The 22,454-nt window shown below is 40.8% G+C and overlaps 1 protein-coding gene across 1 annotated transcript in view; it reads right to left on the reverse strand.

Annotated features, from left to right (window-relative positions):
- Positions 1–22,454, reverse strand: part of USP4 (ubiquitin specific peptidase 4) — a 45,088-nt gene that overhangs the window by 8,638 nt on the left and 13,996 nt on the right. The window contains exons 5-10 of the mRNA XM_035894818.1: positions 19,037–19,154; positions 16,777–16,950; positions 14,773–14,931; positions 12,671–12,895; positions 9,863–9,946; positions 9,004–9,098 (exon numbers count right to left, since the gene is read on the reverse strand). Coding sequence (XP_035750711.1) covers positions 9,004–9,098; positions 9,863–9,946; positions 12,671–12,895; positions 14,773–14,931; positions 16,777–16,950; positions 19,037–19,154 — 855 coding nt within the window. The remainder of the gene's footprint in view (positions 1–9,003; positions 9,099–9,862; positions 9,947–12,670; positions 12,896–14,772; positions 14,932–16,776; positions 16,951–19,036; positions 19,155–22,454) is intronic.

Consider the following 22,454-nt stretch of genomic DNA (forward strand, 5'->3'; position numbering starts at 1 on the left):
CACAGACTTATCTTAAAACTGAAAGAGAAAGAAAGATTTTTACGAAATATGTCACTACACATAACAACCAAGACCACAATCACATATCTGAATGTATCAAAACTCTTAACAGCTCTCTTAGAATCATAGAATCATTTAGGTTGGAAAAAACCTTTAAGACTGAGTCCAAACATTAACCCAGCACTGCCAAGTCCACCACTAAACCATGGCCCCAAGCACCACAGCCACTCATCTGTTAAATACCTCCAGGGATGGGGACTCGACCACCCTCACTACACCCTCCTGTCAGGCAGTTGTGGGGAGCGATAAGGTCTCCCTCTCAGCCTCCTCTTCTCCAGGCTGAACACCCCCAAGTCCCTCAGCTGCTCCCCATCAGCCTTGGGCTCCAAACCCCTCACCAGCTTCATTGCTCTTCTCTGGACACGCTCCAGCACCTCAAGGTCTGTCTTGGAGTGAGGGGCCCAAAACTGAACACAGCATCCAAGGTACAGCCCCACCAGTGACCAGTACAGGGGCACGATCACTGCCCTGCCCATGCTGGCCACACTATTGCTGATACAAGTCAGGATGCTGTTGGCCCCCTTGGCCACCTGGGCACACTGCTGGCTCATATTCAGCTGCCTGTCAACCAACACCCCCAGGTCCTTTTCCACTGGGCAGCTTTCTTCCAGCCACTCATCCCTAGCAACATTAGACAAGCCACTTCCCTTCTCTCATGAGCCAAATAACATTTTTTTATTCCTCTGTTCAAAATGCCCTTGTAGAGCAGGGAGGAGAACAAATTTCAGAGTTGCAGTTCTGTTCCATCCTACTTAAAAAGGGATCCCAGTTTGGGGCCTGCACTGAGTCAGTAGAGTACATGAAGAAAAATATCCTTCCAGAGAGTCCCAGCCCAGGCCACCAAGAGTATCAGAGATAAGACAGTCCAACGCACATGGCTGTTGTGGTTTCCTATGCTGTCAGTCCTGTTCAGCTGGACACCAGCACTGGATACAGTTCACACCTTCTAAAGTTTCCTGAGAAATAGCACCACAAAGAGATGAATTATTTTAAGCACTGTTTAAATAACAAAAGACCATACTCATTCCCAGAGTATCATCTACAATTAACTCCAGGTCCTATGAGGCCCTTAAGCTGGAGTCATAAAAAACAGACCAGTACACAACATGCACGCGTTCCTCAACATTCTTGTGACTGCCTCTCACACCACCTACACTGTGCTCTGCAAGCAGCAATTAATGCAGCCCCCATTTATACTCCACCCTCATGCACCTGAATGAAGCCCTGCCCATACGACGGAACAGATCAGACAGAAAGAAAAAGTTAAATATTACCCATCCATCACAAACAGCCAGCATGCTGTACTCCTATAACACTCTGCAAAAGAGCATCTCGCACACTTCTCACTGAAACATAACAAATTTGGTTACGCAGTTGTCCCTCTACCCACTCCACCTCAGAAAAGCTTTTACGTATCAGCATGAGGCAGATATATTCGAATCGGGATCTGTCATTTTGTGAATCTCTTGAGAAACAGCCATCCCTTCTTAAAAAAAAAAAAAAAAGAAGAATCTAAGGTAAAATATCTATAGTTTAAGGAAGGCTATAGAGCTGATACTGCGAATTACTTGACAATACACTGTAATTCTGTATCTTACAACATAACCGAAATAATAGAACATAAAGATGATGCTATACCAGACTACATAACATGGTTTTAGAAGTCAAGAGTCATTAGCCCTGCTGCTACCACTCTGCTGGATATTGGCTGATTGCCTTTACAATACATGACAACTCTGAAAAGTGTCTGAAAACTGCTAAGCAATAGGGTAGGACTTGACCAGTCTTTATCAGCATTATGAAGGCTTCAGGTCTGCAGTTATAATTCAGAAACGAAGCAGTGAGCAATGAAGTATTTGTTCCCTTGCAAACTAAAGTTAAGCAAGTGCACAGGAGCATGAAAAGCTACAGAAAGACAAGGCAGAGCTACATGAAAGGGCACAGAAAAAAAAATACTCGAGCTAAACACTGGGCTAACATACATGCTATGTATTATTGAAACATTCTCTCCAAAGTGCTGGGATATATGATATTAATACCAGCTGGAAAACACTATGTGGATTGCCAGTCAGCCTATAGCAACAATAAAAAAAAAGTATATTTTGTAAGAGAACAAAGAAGGGTAGAAAAAAATGCCATTGCAGAAGCTGACAGATCCATCTGAACAGGATTACTACTGCACACCAACCCAGAGATGCTGCTGTGAAATTACAATAGTTCAAAAGTTGACAATAAGAATGAACAGAGGACTGGAAAAAAAAATGGGTGAAAATGCTGTACATATTCTGATCTCTTCTAGGAAGTGGAAATACTCCTAATCTGTTTACTTTCTTTCATAATACCAGAAGACATACAAACAAGTAAACCAGGAGATAAACTGCAAATGTAACTTTTCCAGGCAACAGGTAGTTTGCCCTGTAGAAGTTGGTCATAGGATTTTGCCAGTCTTACAGAGGAGCAAGATTAAAAAGGATGAGGAAATTCAACCAGCAAGATTTTTTACAAAGCTTAAAAAAATACAAGCTCATTTTGGAAAGGAGACAAACCCTCATTTCAAACAAGAAAACACCAATTTCAGCAAGTGAGAACAAACTTCCTAGATCAGTCTGCTAACAAGATCTCACACATCTCAAACATTTTATCTAAAATCTACTGGACTAGCTGGTTTGCTGACCTAACTAATTCAGTTCAGTAATTTTTGTAGCCTTGGTCACATTAACAAACCTGATGTATCTGCAGCCAGTCATGGTTTTTCAAAACCATGAACTCACCTAAACATAATACACAGCATGTTGTAAGAGAAGGCAGAAAACATGGTATGTATGGCAAACTAAATATATCTTATTCAAATATGCACACTTTTATAGGTTAAAGGTGACCTGCAAATCAATTTGTGAAACTTTTATCAATGTAAACAATACATACTATATTATATGCCCCATTAGCCAGGCTAAGAGAACAGGGGTATCTAGTTTATCCATCAAAACATTTTTCTTAAAATCTTAGCCTTAAGAACTAAGAAGAAATACTAAGAGCAATACCCTTGAAATGGGCTGTGGAGTTTGTTTGCACATGGTACTTACCTGACCCCTTGTAGGCCGGCTCCAAGCTCCAGCAGGATCCCTGGGTGATGTGATATCACCAGCATGGTGCATGCGTGGGTGTTACATTGGAGCAGGAGCCGGAGGTCCTAGTGGGGCTAGACTTCACAGAACCTAAGAAAAAGAAATAGTAAGCATTTCGGTTATGTGCCGAATGCTGTTCTCTGATTAGCCTGGAGAATGAGAGCATTCAGCACAAACACTGAACTAACGTCAACAAATTGATTTGCAGACCACCTTTACGCAAGTGACGTTGATCATTTGCCACAGACCTTCCTGTCCTTTCACAGGAACAACATGCCTTGAGAGAAACGTTTACAACGCTGTGAGAAGCAGGCTAGTCCCACTCTTCCTTGGCTGCACTGCCCCTACACGTTGTGCCAGTGATCTTGCTTCAAGTCTTGTATCAAACCCCTCTATTTCTGCATCTCACCTCTTCTGTGATGCTAAACGTTAACACATCTTGCATCAGGACTACACGATGTTTCCAAACCTGTCACTATGAGAAAGAGATGAGTGCAAAGCCTCATGAAAGAACGGGCTTGGAGAATTCTAGCCCCAAATTCTCCTCCCCTTTCAAGTGACCTGGAGAAGAAAATGTATAGTTTTGTCCTTTTGTGTAAAAGGAGCCAGGTTCATTTTGGGATGAATCTGAGAGTTACTTAAAGTCACTTAAATATCAAGAAGCCCAGTAACACTCGCATTTCTTCTTTTTGAAGTTTTACTATCAGACAACACAACAAGTAAGGTAATATACCACAAGAAGCAATGAACCAGAAACTGAGCAGCTGAAAGGAAAAAATATATCTTAGTCATCCACAATTATTTTTTTTTTAATTTACTGTCCATTCAGCTTAAATTCTAAATGGAGTCCAATTCACACACACACCCCCAAGGTTCAGCATCTCCCACCGCTTTAGTGGGACATGAAAATTCACATGTCTCAAGATGTCCAAGGTACCCTGCAAATCACAGAAAGCTGATCACATCCTGTGTTGGTGAAAACAGGAAAAATATATGGCTTTTCCAACCACTGAAATCACCTAAAGAAGGTGCAAGCTCAATATTCTATATATCCCATGTATTGCACATTTCACAAATATTCATCAACAGTACCATCTGGACTACAGCATCCATGCCTGCAGACCTTGTCTTCTGTCAAGCAAACACAAGAAAAACAATAAAGCACATTCCGGCTACACTACTCCTATTGCAACGTGTTGTGAGAGTTCCCACTCAGGGACATTTACAACTAAAGCATTTCATGAAAAATCTATATTCTGCTCAGCAACCAACCAATATAGAGGCCTAAATTGAAAGTTGAGGCTTAACAGACATCGGTGTCAAAAGCAAGACAACAGTACAAATGTACTGCCTTTTTTTTTTTTTTAAATCACACGGATTCTGCCTTAAATTTTGAATTGACATGTGTCTTGACAGCTAGCTCACGTTACAATACCCTAAAATCAGAACTCTGTCGAACCAATGGGGATACTGTCATCATAGGCAAACTCAGGTCTGGCTACCACTTTCAGCAAAGCAAACCTGGAGAAATATTGCAAGAGATTGACCATGTCTATTTAAATTTTTCAGTTCTGAGACAACTTAAGGTGATGCTAAGAAATGTACAGAAGTCAAGAACTGCCAGTTTAAGTTCCTACAAGACCCTAAAGCTTCAGAACCATTGAAACAACTGATTTCTGCAACAGAAGACAGTCACCCAGGTGATCACGGGTGGAAGGTCTGCTGGACTCTGAGCAAAGGCCTGTTTACAGGGGGACAAGGAGAGCATGGAACAAAGGAACAGTTTGATGGCAGCTGCACGTTAAATCAGAGCCCAGGGGCCTTGGAGCTCCCCCTTAATCCTTTAGAAAGTCTTCTTAGAAGTTTATTTTGCAGCAATATCCAGTATAAATGTAGTGCAAATAAACTTTTGATGGGTCAGCATGATTTATTGAATCTTTTTTAGGTTGTTATTTATTTCACTAGTGAATTTTGGGTGAAAATACTGTCACTGTAAAACATTACACAGTTATACTTTCTAATAAAAGGCAGCTGTTCCCCTTCATTAATCGACACAAAGACAGTTTTCTTTCAGGAACATAAGAGATACACATTACTCAGCGCAACCAGCGATACACCCCACAACTACATCACCAGTCAGCACAAGAGGATCTTTTCCAAGCTGAACATTCTGTGGACTGTGCATGCATACAGAGCCACCCTTCGAGTCACAAGAAGCAAGTCTTTTCCTGTCACTTCTCTAAAGAACTGGCCTTAATTTAAAACCAAAAGAACAAAATGCTTTTTAGTGGGCTTTTAAGTCTTCCTTGTTGATTTTGGGGAAATAAAATGTTAATCAACTATACATTATTTCAACTACATATCTTTAGTTTCAAGTGGAAGCAAGCTTGTTCTTTGAAGGTGGAAGATTCTGAAAAACAAAAGGTTTTTTTTTAGTATTTTTTATTCTTCCATTTAATAAACAGCAAGGTATTTGCCTGTAATCTAAGAAGGTAAATTAGCTGCTGGGATATCAGAAACTCATGAAATTACCGGCAGCAGCAGCAATCTGAACACATGACCACCAGGTTGCCACGTTCTCCAGCCATACATCACACAGTGTCTTCAGGAAGGCAGCAAGCCCTGATCTGATGTTACCGTTGATAACTTCTGCCAGAAATGCAACAGCTTGAGGAGCACTTGAGAACTCGTTTCTGTTTAATCCACCCCTGCCCCACTCTTGAGCCACTTCGATGCGTACACGAGGCCAGCTGTGTGCAGAGCAACACAACGCTCCACGCCGGAGAAGAGAACAGTTATTTTAACACTGCCCTGTATCCTGATCCAGGTTATCACTAGTTCCAGTTACATCAACCCAGCAGGTATGAATGCTCAGCGTTACTCAGCCAGCACTTAGGATAAGCGTAAGCTATGTTTTCATGCCAAAGCCATAAAAAGCAGGAAATTTTAGGAATGCTAAACCAGTTAAGCTAGAAGGAACAAGTTAACCAGAGAACAGAGGAGGAGTGAATGGGGCTGGTCCTGCTCTGGTTTTGGAAAAGAGGCCCACAAAGAAACCATGCGCTGCAGTGCCTGGGCCCAGCCCCAGGTGGGTAGCAGTGGTAGGTACAAGTCAGAGCGGCATTCGCTTCTCATCAAAAAGAGTAAGCAGGCAACCCAAGAGAAGCCCCAGCACTGAAGGAAAACGTGCAAGAGCCAGTGTGACAGCTAAAAGTGCCGGGTGGGGTTTTGATAGGAGTCCTCTCTAGCAGGCACAAAATCATCCTTTCTGCAAGAAGCAGAAGGCGGAGATGCACCTCCATGGCTACAAGTATGTTCCCCAACGGAAAACAATTCACATTACTTTGGAAGTTATGCACTTTTTTAGCAGTGATGTACCAAGTCCAAACAGACAATATTACCCCTTCAAAAACAACTCCAATAATTCTCAGTCTTAAATGTTAAGATTTAGAAAGCCTGACAAAACTTATACAAGACAGTTTCAACTTACTGAAGAGTTTTAATTCACAGATATTTCAAAGATTCCTCAGACCACAGGCTAAATGCAAAGAAAAATTAAAAACATTTCCTGCAAGGAAAAACTAAAGAAAATCATAATTTCTTAGAAAGATACTAGAAACGCGTAACACATGGAGTAACAAAACAAAACAAACAAAAGCCTTCAGCATATCCTTGATGTCATCAGTTTGCAAGAGCCCAATGAACCAAATACCTAACACAGCTAGGCTTAAATCCAACTGAGTCCTTTCAGTGACAATTTTCAAAGTTTCTGCCAGTGCCACGACACTCTCACAGCCTGCTCACCTCAGGCTCTACAAGCAAGTAACAGCAAAAGGGTAAAAATTCCTAAAGAATCACTCAAACCTGCAGTTCAGAAATCCCGAGCTGAAGACCCACGCTGATCGCTCCCCCTTGTATCTTAACACAAAACTGATGTACTCTCAGCCCCTCCTTTCACACCCGCTTCAGCAGATAGAAGACATTAATAGATGGAAACAGAGTGGAATTTAAAAACCCTTCACACTACTATTATCATTCAAGACATGGTTTAATTACATCTTAGAACATCTAAGAGCAAACCTTTTTATAACCAGACAAGGTAAGCAGATTGTCCACAATAGAAGTAATTACGCATTTGCCTTTAAATAAAAAGTTTTGCTTTTTATGAACAAGCATTTCTCTGTTGTGTTTTTGAGACAAGACTCCCTTTCAATAAGAGAGTGCTGGTTTTTAGCTGTAGGTTAGAATATTACTTTACATATATTTTCCTGGCAGCATCACCCATGAAAGGGAGTTCCTGTGAGCAGCTTTCTCCTAATTCTTGCCCTGGTGCCTGGCTGCTTGCTCTTGCCCCACCATGCTGAAAACATCTTAGAGCGTTTACATGGAAAAACAGGATTAGCAAGACTTCCTCCTGCTACCTCTCCCCTTCCTTGAAGGGTTATTTTTAACCCAGGTCAGTTCGCTCGCTATGACTACGACTCACAGCATCACCTCATTTACAGTTGCGCCTGCATATAAGAGGAAGTGGTGACTGCAAAGGAAAAAACACATGGAGCTGCAGTTCAGCTAATGCTTCCCCCCCACTCCAGAGCAGAGCTAATTCAGACACTGTTGTTTTCTGGGGAGGGATAAGCAACATGTTATGCCTGTAGGAAAGTGAGGTATTTTTATAATGACTATAGTAATATCACGCTTCTTGTTTTTCAGTGTTTTCCTAGCTTTGGAGACAGACTTACTTACAATCTAACACTTTACAATACCCTCAAAAAAGGGCTTCCACAGAAGCCAAATGCCCTTGTTAGGCATCCTAACTGGCCACACCTTTAACCGCAATTGAAGAAAGCAACAACACAAGAACTTTCAGAAAAACTCAGACATTACATCTCAGCAATGAGGTCATGACAGACAGCATGACAAAACAGCACCAAGCAGTATGTCACAGCACCCCACTCAGTGAAAGGTACACACTGCACCGAAGTACATTAGTGGCGCAACCATTTTATGGAAGCAACATCCTTGCACTGGAACGTTCTCACATGAAGAAGACTGGACTTGTGATGAAGGGCTGGATTTGACCTCAAGTCCCAGGTTCAGTTGCAAGCCTCAAAATCCATTTTGCACTTCATAAGCAATATTTCTCATTTTCCAGCTGCAATAGAGGAACACTACTTTTGCTCTCCTCGCCAGATTTCACAGATGACCAGAGACATCTCTTCCGCCACATGTATGTAAAGCATCAAGCACAACCAAATCCTCAGCTTCGCTGAAGTCCCTCCCAACCACAGTTAAGACACAAATAGGGTAAGCACCAGTTAAGAGTCTATCAAGAACTTCCAGTCATGGTTAGTGTGTGCTGTAACGACTATGTTGGGTGTTAGGAGGGGCACAGTACAACAGCTTAGACTTCATGCTATCCTAATAACAGCTCCAAGGCTTTTGGCTGATTTGAAGCGTAAGAAGAATAAGCTTGAGCTTGCCTAAAAATGCCAGTGGAAGTGTAACTGTAATCCAGACATAGATTATAATCTCTGAAATAGGCTTGTAGAAAGTTCCACACTGCAGAACACAGACCAAAAAGTTCATTATTACTCAGGGCCATGACTTCCTTTGTGTTAGGAAAACACCTACTGAACACTGCACCTGATGATCTGCTGCTAGAAGTGCGGCATTACTGATAAGTCATGCAAAAGGTCTACAGAAAGGCTTAGGTTCTGGGGCAGGGGAGGGGAGGGGGAAATTCAGGTTTTATATCCTGAAACCAAAGAAAATGTTTGGTAGTGTTCTTTGCATCATGGCATCTTCCCACTTTACTCACACAAAGATGTCGTCTTTTGGCATGATATGATTTAAACCTTCATCCATTTGGAAGATTTTGTGGAATCGATGATTATACACGTCTGTCACCACCATCTAGAACAGCAAGTGATATTTGCAAAGAGATTATAACAAAAAGCTTACATAAATTTAGGCAAACTAAATTCAAACAACAGTTTATTCCTAGTCTTTATCGGAATTTTCAGCACACCAATGCGAGTGCTGTTTTCTGTAACAGCACCCAGCAGCTAATCATCTGTATTCGTTAAGATGGATCAGAAAAACAAAGCAAATAACAGACTGACTTTACAGAGGTATTGAGAAGATGCAATTCCAACAGCTACAAGTCAGCCTGGTGGAAAGAACAGCACAGATCCCAACGTCGAAGTGGCAACAGGCTAGGATTTCAGGTGTGGATCACTCACATCTATCATTAACTGAAAGAAATTGAAGTGCTACACTGGCATCCTGAAAATACCCCATCAACTACAAAACCATTCCATCTGGAAAAGCTCACCTGATCTTTTTGTTATTAAAAGGATGTCCAAGAAGAGGTGGACCCAAAACAGACACTGAACATCTCTCACTACTGAGAAACTACACTATCAGAAACATTGGGGGTGGGGGCTAGCTTTCTGCCCCTTCTCTTAAACCTCTCTACTGCAATGGAAATATCAGCATAAACACAGACTGTTTCATGCATCTTTTTATTTTACAATCAAAGAACAGCATTCAAACTCGTTTGGGTTTTCTCAGTATTCCATTAGGTTTAGTTTATCACCCATCTAAAAGCTAAGCCACCAAAATGCTTCAAGAAGAACAAATGTTTATCAAAATTACTGTGTTGCGTTTATCCTTACATTTTCTGCTGGAACACCAGAGAGTTTGGAGAGTGATTCACACAGATCCGAGATGGCCCCCATCATTGGCACCACCACCCGGTACTAGAAACAAAGATAACATCATGCTTACACCAGGCAAAATGAACCCATGCAAGCCAAAGAGCAAGAGAATGGAATTAAAAACTTTAATTTATAGGAGTTCTGTTGAAGTTAAAGTCACAGTTCAAGGTTTTCTGGATCTCAGCTCTACCTTACAAAGCAGGGATTTGGAGGGAATGAAAGAGCCTTAAACAGTTGGCCTTCTGCTTTGATCAGGCTCAGCAGTAGTAAAACTCACCCAAAAAAAAAAAAAATCACAAGGCACAGCAGCTTGCTCAGAACATAAAATTGCTGTTTATTTATGTGATAAAACACATCCTAGAGCCATTCTCCCCCGTGCCTCTGGAGGTCAAGTCAGAAGTCTTGACAGACAGGAAGACAACTGTGTGTGTGGACAGTGTACGAGGACAGACCCTCCTGAGCAGCTCAGACCACTTAAACCTTCATTTCATTGGCAATGTCATCAATACAGGCTGTAGTCTACTGTTTTAAGAGTTCTATTCTGGACATGCCCTCAGACTGAAACAAATCCCTAGAGCTCACCCAGCATAGGACACACCATGTACTATACTGTACTGGGGCTGGTTAGGAGGGAGTTACTTTCCTTATAGCACACTATATGGTGCCACATTTTGGATTTGTGGCTAAAACAGTGCTGATATCACACTAACATTCTAGTCATTGCTGAGCAGTGCTTGTGCAGCATCAAGGCTTCCTCTTTGTCCCCACTATGCCCATCAGCAGGTAGGCTGGGGGTGGGCAAGAAGGTAGAAGGGGACGCAGCCAGGACAGCTGTCCTGAACTGCCTAAAGGGTTATCCTGTACTACATAATGAATTTTAGCTCAGCAATAAAAACTTTGGTAGAGAAAGAAAGGGTGGTTCTGGCTTCCAAGGTTATTGCTCAGACACTGGTTGGGCACTGGTCTAATTGTGGGAAGTGGCAAGATTTGCATCATTTTTGTCATTGTCCCCACCTCCCCCCTTTTCTAAACCATCTTTATCTCAACCCACAATTTTGCTTGTTTTTATTCTTTCTAGTCTCTCCTCATCCCTGCTGGGAAGAGGGCAAGAGGGGAATGAGCAAGAGGCTATGTGGGTGCTTGGCTGCTGGCCTGGGTCAATGTACACTTACATTAAGCTACAAAAAGTATCAATGCCACAGCCAAGGAACCTTTCACAGTCCTAAGTGGAGATATTTTACAAGTCAGTGGGAACACTGTACCTCAGATGCTAAATATATGATAATCCATTGGTTCTACTTCCAGTGCTCTGAACACTTCCCTGAAGACAGATCTGTGAGCTTTTAACATGGCTGTGTGACATTCTGCAATCAGGAATGTGCATGGATGCAAGAATACAGGTGCACCAGAACACAAGCATCTACAGTTTGGTTTAACCTAGCATCCTTCCTCCATCAAGTAATCAGTACCATATTTTAGGGAAGGATTCAAAGGCACTGTAGGTTATAGACAGGCACACAGAGAGAATTATGTGGAACATACTTGCCTTGACTAAAAGGAGTTACGTATCAACACGTATCAGGATCTTTTCAGTTATACTACCGATCTGCATATTCCACTGTGGCCATCAGAGGCTTTCAGTTCACTTTCTCTTAGCACAACCCACATGGCAGAGACACAATTGCTCCTTGTGTCACACACCAGATGGAAGTAGGGAAGCCAGAGGTGTGCACTGCTACTGGAAGATCACAAAATGCAAATAATTCCTCACAGGGAGACTGAAGGTGAGATGTAGAACATGCATGTGGCCAACTCATCTAAAAGAGCTTTAGGTAGCAGAAGTTCTGTTAATCTTGATTCTTCAAAGTAGAAGAATCTATCCTTTCAGTCTCTATGCTACTGGTAATCTCACTTGTTTTCTCAATGAATCCCTTTTCTATTCTTGCCCTTTATAAAGTCTTGGTGACAAGAAAAAGTGTAGCCGTCCTAAATTTCACAGTTGTACAAAAAGCAGGATGAAAATTGCTTGTGAATTCAGCATACATCCTTCTCCGCTGTATCTACCACCCTCCTCAAACTAACAGTGTATATACAGACCACAAGTTTCACCATCTGCAGTTATAATCCACAGCATGTGCAAATACTGCCAGTCAGCGTCTCCAAAACTGCATCAGGGCATCTAGACACTCTGCTTGGGCCTCCCAGACCTTGTGCTTCTCTTGACACACGTGGCAAGCACAAAGTTACTTTAGGGATGTGTGTGCCCTTGCACAGGCCCATTGGAAAATAAAAAGGGGGGGAAAAAATTTTAAAAATCAGTCTATCTTAGAATCGAGCAGGCTTTAAAAGCAACCAAGTCATTTTCCATTTTTTTCATGAGGGATTGTTTTTCATTTCTGTTTGAAATTCAGAGGCCTTACCCATTTAGGTAAGTTTCACTTTTACATTGTGCAAGGTAACACCAGGCAAACACAACAATGCAAACACATTATTGCTTTCAGGGAGAGGTACATCACACAGGTAATCTCATCACAGGAACAGGTAAGCCACTTCCAGCTGACCCATGACCCTAGTCTCACAAACTGAGATTTTAAAAAGCCACTTGATTTCATGTATTCAATTCTCCGTTTTTACATTAAAAAAAACCATCCTACCTCACTCAAAGGTGGACATCGATGTCCTTTAGATTACTTGAAAAGTCTCAACTTTAAAACCTAAGAGAAAGACTCAGATGACTGAAAGAAATTTGTCTTCAATATGTCTCACCTGGACAGGTCTACGCTGCGGGTCTGCATATACCAGGGTAATGTCCATGAGACGATCTCTCCTCAAGGGCAGTGGAAGGGTTAAGTAACAGAAGGGATCAAAGGTCACAGAAACTTTGGAGCATTTGGGACAAACAAGGGTAGATTTGAAAAGACCATGAAAAATATCCACAATGATAGAATCATTCCTCAGCCTGTGATTCTCCCAGGCCTCTTTTGCCACTTCCTATAAAAAGAAAAAAAATATATTAAAAGTTATTTCTCGCAAACACTTCCATAGCATGGCAAGCATAGGGACCAAAGAAAACTCAGAAAACTGATACCAATGGGTAAATTTCACAGAAAGGGGGGTCTAGCAGTGTGTCCAGCATAACACAATGGGATTTCTTCTCAGTGAAATTAAGGCCTTGCGTTAGTCAAATGTAATAAGTCTGTTTCAGCTCAGTCACTTGGTCAGGTATTCCTCAGGACACACAATGACAGAAGCATGAATGGAACCAAGGGAACAGTGACAGGGTTACACGCTGCTCTTCAGGACAGAAAGCTGCTAACAAGATATGCTCCACTGTCCTCCAGGAGGAATAGGCTGCTGCCCCTGCTTTTGAAAGACAACTGCAGTTACAGCTTCTGAGAAAAAAAGTAGAGTTTTTTCTTCTTGGAAAATAATGGTCCATGTTTCAGAAAGAAAGTATAAAAGGAGACAAATTACAATCCCTTGAAGACTTTCACAATACAACTTAAACTCCTTATCTATGGGCATCTAATAACTGGCATTTGTCTATTCAATGAAATCAGAGGCTCTTTTTAGCATGATACTTTTAGTTTATGGTACCATGTATTTTACGTATCTCTCAAGTGAAATAAGTGCACTGTAATGCTACTGTCATTAACCAGGATGCTGAGATGGGAACAGAGGGATTAGCTCCAATGACTGCAGTGATATGGATGCAAGGCAGAAACACATGTGCATTTCCTTACATCGGCTAAGGGGAGTACCTAAATAAAATGAAGGCATGCTGGGCATCCTTTCCATCACACAATTATCAGCAGTTCTTGGGAAAGAAAAAAAAAGACTAAACATGTTACTTGTGGTGCTGTCACATACACTGTATTATGCAAAAAAGGCAAAAGACAGAAAGTTATTACCAGTTAAGAAAAATAAGAATAATTATTGTATCTGTCTTTTAGAGACTCCTTAAAACATTTTTTCTGACCAATTTATTTACTCTGGACTCTGTATTTGCCAGTATGTGGCAGCTGTTTGTATTGATTGTGACAAGATGGAAAAGCCTGATCAGAAGAATATGAGTTCGATTGGAGAAATACATTTCACTATTACGTGTCTCATTTTAATGTGAGCATGATGTTTGCCAGGAACAAAGTGTTTGCAAAGTGCTCACCTATCAGCGTTGACTAAGAAAAAGAGGATAGAGAAAGGGCAGGAAGAAAAATTAATAGAACAGACTCTTCTGGCCTCTGTCAGGAAAACAGCATACGAGAATTAGTTTTCTCTATTTAGGTAGAGTGGGTAACTGGAGCCCAAGGGTGTTTAAATTCAAGTTTAAATTAAATAAAACATAAAGTAGCTTTAATATCAGTGTACCAATTTCCACAGCACCAGAAAGGAGGAAAATCAAGTCAAGCCTCTTAAGGAGATGCAGGCAGTAGTTCAAACACAGGGAATTTATCAAGATCCATGGCTGTACCAAGTCACTTAAGCCTTGGTTCTCTCCTTGTCTTGGCCAGTGCTTTCAGATACCCTATTCAGCCTGGTTTTAAATCCAATTTATGGATTACATTTGTCTAGAGGCCATAAGGGAACACACATGAGAAGTCTGGCCTAAAACCTCATTTCATTTGACTGTTGTCTACCAGAGCGACACCAGAATGGTTGCTTACAACCCTGTGCCAAGGACACATGTTCAGACCCCATGGTCAGCTGGGCCATAAAGCACAACAGGGTTCTCCCCTCCCAGGTATGCTGCTTTGTAGGGAGGATGTTTGTGTGGCCTGTGAGCAGGAAGGCCAGGAAGTGTCACAAACCTCAGTTAAACTCCCTCAGAAGGACTACCTGCCCTACCCCCAAAGTAAAGGGCACCATACCGAATCAGGTCTGCCATTGGCATCCTTCAGCTCCAAGTAGGGCTTCTTCTTCACTCTGTTCAAATCCTCATGCAAGCCATCTAGAAGAAAAGCCAAGAGTTCCTGGGAATCTTGCTGCTGGTATCCCGAAAACTGAGGAGCAAATCGGCCAACCTGCGTCTGAAACACAAAAGCAAGAGTCAGAGGGGGGTGGCCTTTACCTATGCATAAAAGACAGGAATAAAAACACCCACTCCGGCTTTTGTGGAGCAACTCCATGCTAACTTATGCCAGCAGTAGACCACAGTGAACTGGATGCTAACACAGTAAGAGTGCCAGGATAATTTTCCCAACTATTCCCTCCCCCCTCCCCGTGTTGAGAGGGAAAAACGCATTTAGTGCTGTGATGCTAAAAATTTAAATTATCAACATTAACTTAGGGACCTGCAAACAACCAGTACACAAAACCTATCTGCCCAATGCATTTTGTACTTTAATTTCTCTTTCAGAAACCTACAGTTCCCACAAGGCAAACTTGCTATAGCATCTTGAAGCAGGTGGACTGCAAGTCTGAAATGCTTGCAGAAGATACTTATAAACTAACATAACTGGCTTAAAACTAAGATTGAAATCCTCACCACAACAAACTCTAGCTATTCTAAAAATTGTGATGTGAAGCTAAGAAACATAACAGCCTGAGTTCACAAAAGCCAGAAACAGCACACCCAAATACAGCCTCTTATTTTGTAAGTGCTATATTGCAACACTGCCATTTAGTGTTCCTGCTTCTAAAAAAACAATAGAAAGGGGTCCCACAGGAAAACCAACACAAAGTAGTCAGTCCTAGTGACCATCACTAGTTTTCTCATAAAGAGTCCAACAGACCTGAAGAATTATGCTTACTACATTTTAACCACTCAAGATGACAACCGCAAGGGAGCCTAAACTGAAGGGTGTTTGTATGACAGAGATAGTTAACACCATCACTACATCAGCAACAATTGTTAGGAAAATCACAAGTAATACTGTAGTAGGAAATAAAGAGTAATTCCTATTCCAGTCTTAAACAAGATCAGCCCACATTAAGACACTTTTATTGACGTCCACTACAGATTCACGTATTTCCTCTGAACAGAAGTTTACAGAACGACTTTAATAGTGGTGGATGATGCGGCATCAACTCCAAGTCACAGGAATTAAACAATATCTTGTTCTTTCAGAACTACCTATGACCCTACAGAGGACAGATTTCTGTAGTCTGTAAGACTCTTGCTCCAGGTCTTAAAAGTGTATATCCTCAACTTCAAGACTGTAGCATGCAAAACATGAACAGCAACAGTATGCACATTTACATTAATACCAGGTCATTGCTTACTTTGTGCATTTGGGATGCTATTCTTCCTCAGTATACTGAGATTGCACTACAGAAGCAAACTCTTAGTGCTCCTTGGATGCTTTAATTACGTTGTTCTGCACTGAAGCATCTTTGCATTATATTTAAAACAAAAGGCATGGTTACAATTTTTCTAGGGGTTCATGTAGAATTGCTACATTGCAGTACTTCAGTTGAAAGCAGCTCTTTACACTGAAGCACTGGGAATATTAAATTCATTAATAAATAGTGTTATAGACCAGGGGATGTATTTTGCTCCCCACTTTATAATTTCATTTTTTAAGTTTATAAACTTTTCCCAATGATTAAAGTTCACAGCTGGAAATTCACATGACCTTGCCTAATTTTGTAGCAAAGATCATTTTCATGCATCTGTAAACAGCTCTCAGGCTGGAAGGTCATTTACTAAATACGGCATTTAACAGTAAAGAGCAGTAACCAATTCTGGGGTATGACATTATTCACTGGCAAGTTCCTCCCTGCACCCTGAAAAGCATTTACATAAAACGTGACAACACCAAAGCAATTCTGTCAGTACTGCTTTCACAACACCAAAATATGTAGAAGGCATATTAGCTTTCACTGTTTCTTCTGTCAAAAACACCTATGCTACAAGAGCACGGAGTACTTACTTTAAACATACGTGGGGCCACATGAGACTGTCTCCCAGACCACATCTGTTTAATGAGCTCTGCATAGGCTTCTGCAATTTCTCCTCTCATCCCCAGTGGATTGCTCTGATTTATTTCAGCTTCATATTTATCTTCCAGGAAATAGTCAGTCAGAGGAGGGGTATTGCTCAGACACTGAAAAAGCATCAAGAAAATGAATTTACTACACAGGGCAATAAATCTGTGTGAAAATGAAATAACAAACCCAGCTTTCAGATCAGAACATGTTTTAAGCTATTAATAAAACTGGTGAGAGTGAATTTGAGTACATATTTAATAAAAAAAAAAATCTATTGGGAGGGCAGGATACTGTAACCATTGCAACTCAAGAGCATAGCTGAAATAAACAAGAAACACCACCAAATAAGCATTTGAAAGACTGACAGCTCATTTCTGAAACATGGTTTCTAACCTTGAAATCCTAATATAAGCAACAGTGAAAATAAGGTCCTTGTTCATCCTTTAGGTGAAACACAAGCTATAATTTGTCCTACAAAGAACCACGTGCCATTAAAAAAAATCACCATCAAAAAGTTAGCAAAGTTTAAAGGCAGGAAGGATACCACTCTGTATCTACTCCCCTATTTACATGCTTATTATCAGTGCATCATGAATTAATACATCCTGAAGAATCACTGTAAACCTCAGCATGCAAGTAAAACTAGCGCAGGAAGTAGTTTCCCTAATTCAATAAGAGACTCAAAGCTTATAGCAATAAGTGACACTCAGATAAGTAAGGCAAGACTTGGATATGTGAACACAAAGATAGCCAAGTCTGAGATTGTGATCAAAACTGCTAGGACATCAAGGCACTGTAATATCAATAAAATATTAAACTGGGCTCTTTCTGAATGCCTGAAATTCAGGACTTGCAGCAGATGCCTGTACAGTGCTTCACCAGCTAGATGTAGGTGTACAGCTCTCCCAGCACCGTTATTCATGACAATGTGCAGAGAGTGAGGAAAGCGTAGTCCTGCCCTTTAGCCAAGGCCCTTTCACTGCCTTGATGCATACCTTGTGGAATTTATTTCCTATCATTTTTTTCTAGTTCAATGCCCAGGTGTTAGTGTCTCTCTCCAGGCAAATGACATTAAAGTGCTTACAGACTGCTATCATTTGACACCAGTCTCTCACTGGGAAACTGTTGCTGACAAAATTCCAAGAATTTCCAAAACCTAAGGCAGAAATCTGCATCTGAAAGACTGATTCTAGAAAATTAAAGCCTAATGGAAAACACAAGAAAAAGTAATTGGTCCTTAACGTGACTAGTTTGCATGCAAAATTAAGATTGAAATGTGTTTGGATTAAGTTACTTTGATAATCAAAATTAAAAGTTATCTCTTAGCTATAAAGTTCAAGAAAATATGATGTGATTTAAGGTTACCATGATACAACTGAAAACAAAGTCCTGTTGAACAAAAAAGCAAGGCAGTCCAAGTTTATTGTGGTATCCTGAATACCACACACATAATGCATTATAGTTATTTTAAGACCTGTTCTAGCTTTCAAAGCTACCAGAGTAACAGAAGTTATTACATAGCACTTCTGCCACACTGCTTAAATCAAAGTTGATATAAGTTGGCTCATATTTTGCTTGAATTCATTAGCAAACAACTATCCCTAACAACTTTCTGCATTTTTTAAATGAATCAAATAAGAGATTAAGTTAAATTAGTATACTAATAATTATTAGCTTCACATAACCATTACAACCTTGCCACCCCACACAATCACACTGAACCCTTCCTATGGCTTTTCACACTCTCAATTTTTAAAGTGTCTTTAAAGACATATCACAGAACTGTGTGCAGTGGCCTGCTCGTGTCACTTATGCGGCACACACAAGTTAAAACCCCCTCCACATCAGCCCATTTTTGCCAGAGCACAGCATTAGGCCCTTATATTACAGTTAGGCATCTGTTCAGTACAACTTCCCCACAGCCTTCTCAGAAGCCACATATTTCAGATCCAGTCCTTCATACCATACTATGTTTTATAGTACTAACGTGCTATGCGTAAGGCAAACTAAACATGAACTGATTTTTTTTTGTTTCGCTGTTTTTTGTCTGTTGGGGTTTTTTATTTTTTGTTTTGTGGTTTGGTTTTTTTTATTCCTCATTGAATCATATTAAAACATGCTTTTCTTTCCACAGATTTTAATCCATGATCTGTGCAAGATTGCTTTTATTTAGATCCAAAGAGGGCTCTTGCCAATTCTTACCTGTAGTGCAGAATTCATGAAGCAGGTATTTCCAAGGTTACTGAGTCCGCAGAGCCCAGGTTGTGACAGGGAAGCACTGTCCCTGCAGTTGTAAGAGTTACAGACAAATCCAGAACCTCTGGAAGTAAGACAACACAGTGAACTCCACAATGAGTTTACCGATTCTCAATACTGTTTAAGAGTCACATCAAATAAGAGTCAAAATGTTTAATGAAATTGTTTAGCCAGCCTGCATGTTTCTGCTGCTTCGTAGCAGCTAACATTGAATACCATGAATGTGAAATATATATGCTAATTGTGGAAACATTAATCGTTACATGGTCTATTATTAATTTATGGCTCATAACACATTAATTTCCCCTGTCTACAAGTACACAGCACACTACCCTACTGCAACAAGAGTCTGTATGTGTCTATATGATATACTGTAAGAGCTAATAAGAAAATTATGATCTCTACCTGGAATGGCTTCTACCACATTGGCAGATGGAGACAAGAATATAAACCCTTCCCTCATACCCCCAATCCCCTCAAAAATCAGGCAATGCCCTAGTAGTAAGCTCTGGAACATGCACTACTTTCGCAAGTGAGCAAGGAATAGCAGAACATAGTGGTTTCAAAAGCAAAGTTTGATAAACAGGTACACAAGAGTAGCAGAACTCCTCATAGGGCACCATCACACTCCTTTTCTATACAGACAAGGATACACAGGAGTATTCATTCACATGAAGGACAAAGAAACAAAAGAGTTACTGCTATCACCGTTAGTAATGACAGAAGTGGCAGACACTGAGGAATAAGAACTTGCTGATGATTTTGAAGAGGTAGTAAAGTTTCTGCTAGTTGCAGTGCTTGATCTGGGAGAAAGGAAAAAGTAGTAGAAACAGTGCTACTACTTTTTTCACCCCCAGCCCCAACTCCCGCAAAACTCCAAGGAACTTGCCACATTACATTTAGTTCCCACACACAGAATTTACTGTTTTGATCTGTGTGATCACACTTCCAAACACTTGTCTGGAACAGAAACCTCAGACAAAAGTCTCAGAAACAGGAATACCAATTCTTCCTTAAAGCAAAATCCGGGTCCCAGCCTGAATATAAGTAGGCAATTCAGATGGCATGAGTGACAGGGAAGCAAGCTTGAAGTTTATGAGTAAACCACCTTGAAACAAGCAAGCAAAAAAATAAAAAACAAAACAAACAAAAAAAACCACCATTGAAAGTATCAAAGTCAGTCCTTCCCTACTTGAAACTCAAATCACCCACTCAAACAGAATGTTAATTAATAAGAAAGTAACCAGGGTGGGCACAAAACAGTTTGTTACTCAGCTTAGTTGATGCAACTATGTTGCTTGGAGGCAAGACACACTGCTATGTACAGGCAGCACGCATAGCAATCCTCAGCGTTGAGACTGGGGGTATTGAAATGTATGAAGAGTTCATAAACCTCAAGTCTACCTGATTGTGTATCCCAGGCTATTCCACACTCCTCCTTCCCTGGTCCAGAAAAGAACCAGAGCACAGTGTTACAAAAGACGAACCAGGCACTAAAATTCAACAATGTTCTGTCACAGACAGCTTTGGCTCCATAAAAAAAGCAAAACTACAAGATAGTACTACATAAATAATCTCAAGAAACTATTTTGATACTAATTTCTCTATATCAAGAGCTAATTGGGAAATGGCCTATTCTCCTCCATCTTTGCCCAGATAAACAAGCAAAACTGAATGCAAAAAGGTGCAGGACACCAACAGCCACACAGCAGTGGCCAACACACCGAAAGCACAGCAGAGTGCCGGCAGAGGACAGTGCACTCCAGCTTTAGCTTGTTCTTGTATCTCTTTTATGTGGCCCTGATTCTCAGAGGATACAAAGTAAAAACACTCATAGCTCAGATGCTAGTAACAAAACAGAACTAGAAGACAAAAGAACAAGCCATATTGGCCAAGAGGAGGCAGAACAGCAGGACAGCCTTACCAGTTTGGAAATATAATAGCAGTAAAATAAATACAGAAGGAAACAAGTTACAACAGGAGCTTCCAGATGAAAATGCAAAGCCACAAATGCAGCCTAAACCTGAAGCATGATAAAAAAAAAAAAAAAAAAAACCAAAAAAAAAAAAAAAAAACAAACCATCAAAAAACCCCCCAAACCCCCCCAGCCAGCACAACCAAAAAGTATACTGGGAAGTATACTGGCACGAACAAGCAGATCTACCAAAATAACCAAACAACCATTTCTGGGACAATATACAACCTTCTGGTCATTATATGTTGGACATGGAACTTCTCAAGACTACCTGGAGACAAATATATCAAAGGGAGAACAAGAGGGCCTAGACTAAAACAACATTTATCAGACTCGTGTTATACATGCAGGAATTTCAAGGGTCAAGAGTAATTAAGCTAACCATAGCCTGGAAATCCATTAAGAACACATTTTTAAAAGTTTGAAGAGGTGAATTATCCATAAGCAAAGAAGGGTGATCTAGCTAGACTTGAAAACACAGTATCTCTGCTTGTGATGTTTGACCCCAGTGAGAGAACACAGTAAGATGCTCAGAAAACAATATGAAGAAAATATAACAGGGAGAAAAGGAAAGGACAACGGCCTCTTAAGGGATTCAAAATTTCCAACAGAAGCATAGAGGCAGTGCATAATCGAGAGTCAGATAGCAACCGAAGAGTTCCAAGAAGTACTTCAATAGTATCCTACGTGCACAAAACAAAGCTAAGAACTCTGGGGAGAGATAAAAAATGGGTCAGAAAGCAAAGAAAAAAGACAAGTGACAGAGTGGGGAAAGGCCTACCTACAAAATAAAGGATCTTGAGTGAATTCCTGTTAGAAAATGGGGAAGAAAGCGTGAAATATGTCCATCTGATTCATGTTAATACGGAACAATGCTAGGGCCGCATGATGAAATGTGTCTTACATACCCTTGTATAACCACAAGCCTAAGAAAAGCAGAGAGGTTAATGTATATAGTTCTTATGGGGGGGTGGGGAGGAGGGGGCCAGGCGAGATCATCTGCCCGGCGCTTCAACATAACAGGGTAAACCGGTTCTGTTACCAACCAAAACCAGAGAAGTTTAAAGACACGCCTATTGCTGGAGGATATATAAACCAGAAACAAGAACTGTATGGTGTGCGTCTTGGTAGAGCAGAGGCTCCCGGCGCACCCAGCGCTGTTTGCTTGCCTTTATTCATTTAATAAATTGTTAATTTTGATTGAAATCCTATTTGGGACTCAGTCATTTATCACAACTGGGGGCTCGTCCGGGATGGCTCTGGTTCCTGAATTCTGACTTGATTTAGGAGGGGTGCCCCACCATCATTTTTGGTGGCTCCTATTCGAGTCGGGTCGGGACTAACACCATCCTGAACCTGAATAGAGGCAAGCAAAGAATTTGATTTTTT

Source organism: Egretta garzetta, unplaced genomic scaffold, assembly GCF_000687185.1.
Source record: "Egretta garzetta isolate BGI_Z169 unplaced genomic scaffold, ASM68718v1 scaffold215, whole genome shotgun sequence".
Lineage (NCBI taxonomy): Eukaryota > Metazoa > Chordata > Aves > Pelecaniformes > Ardeidae > Egretta > Egretta garzetta.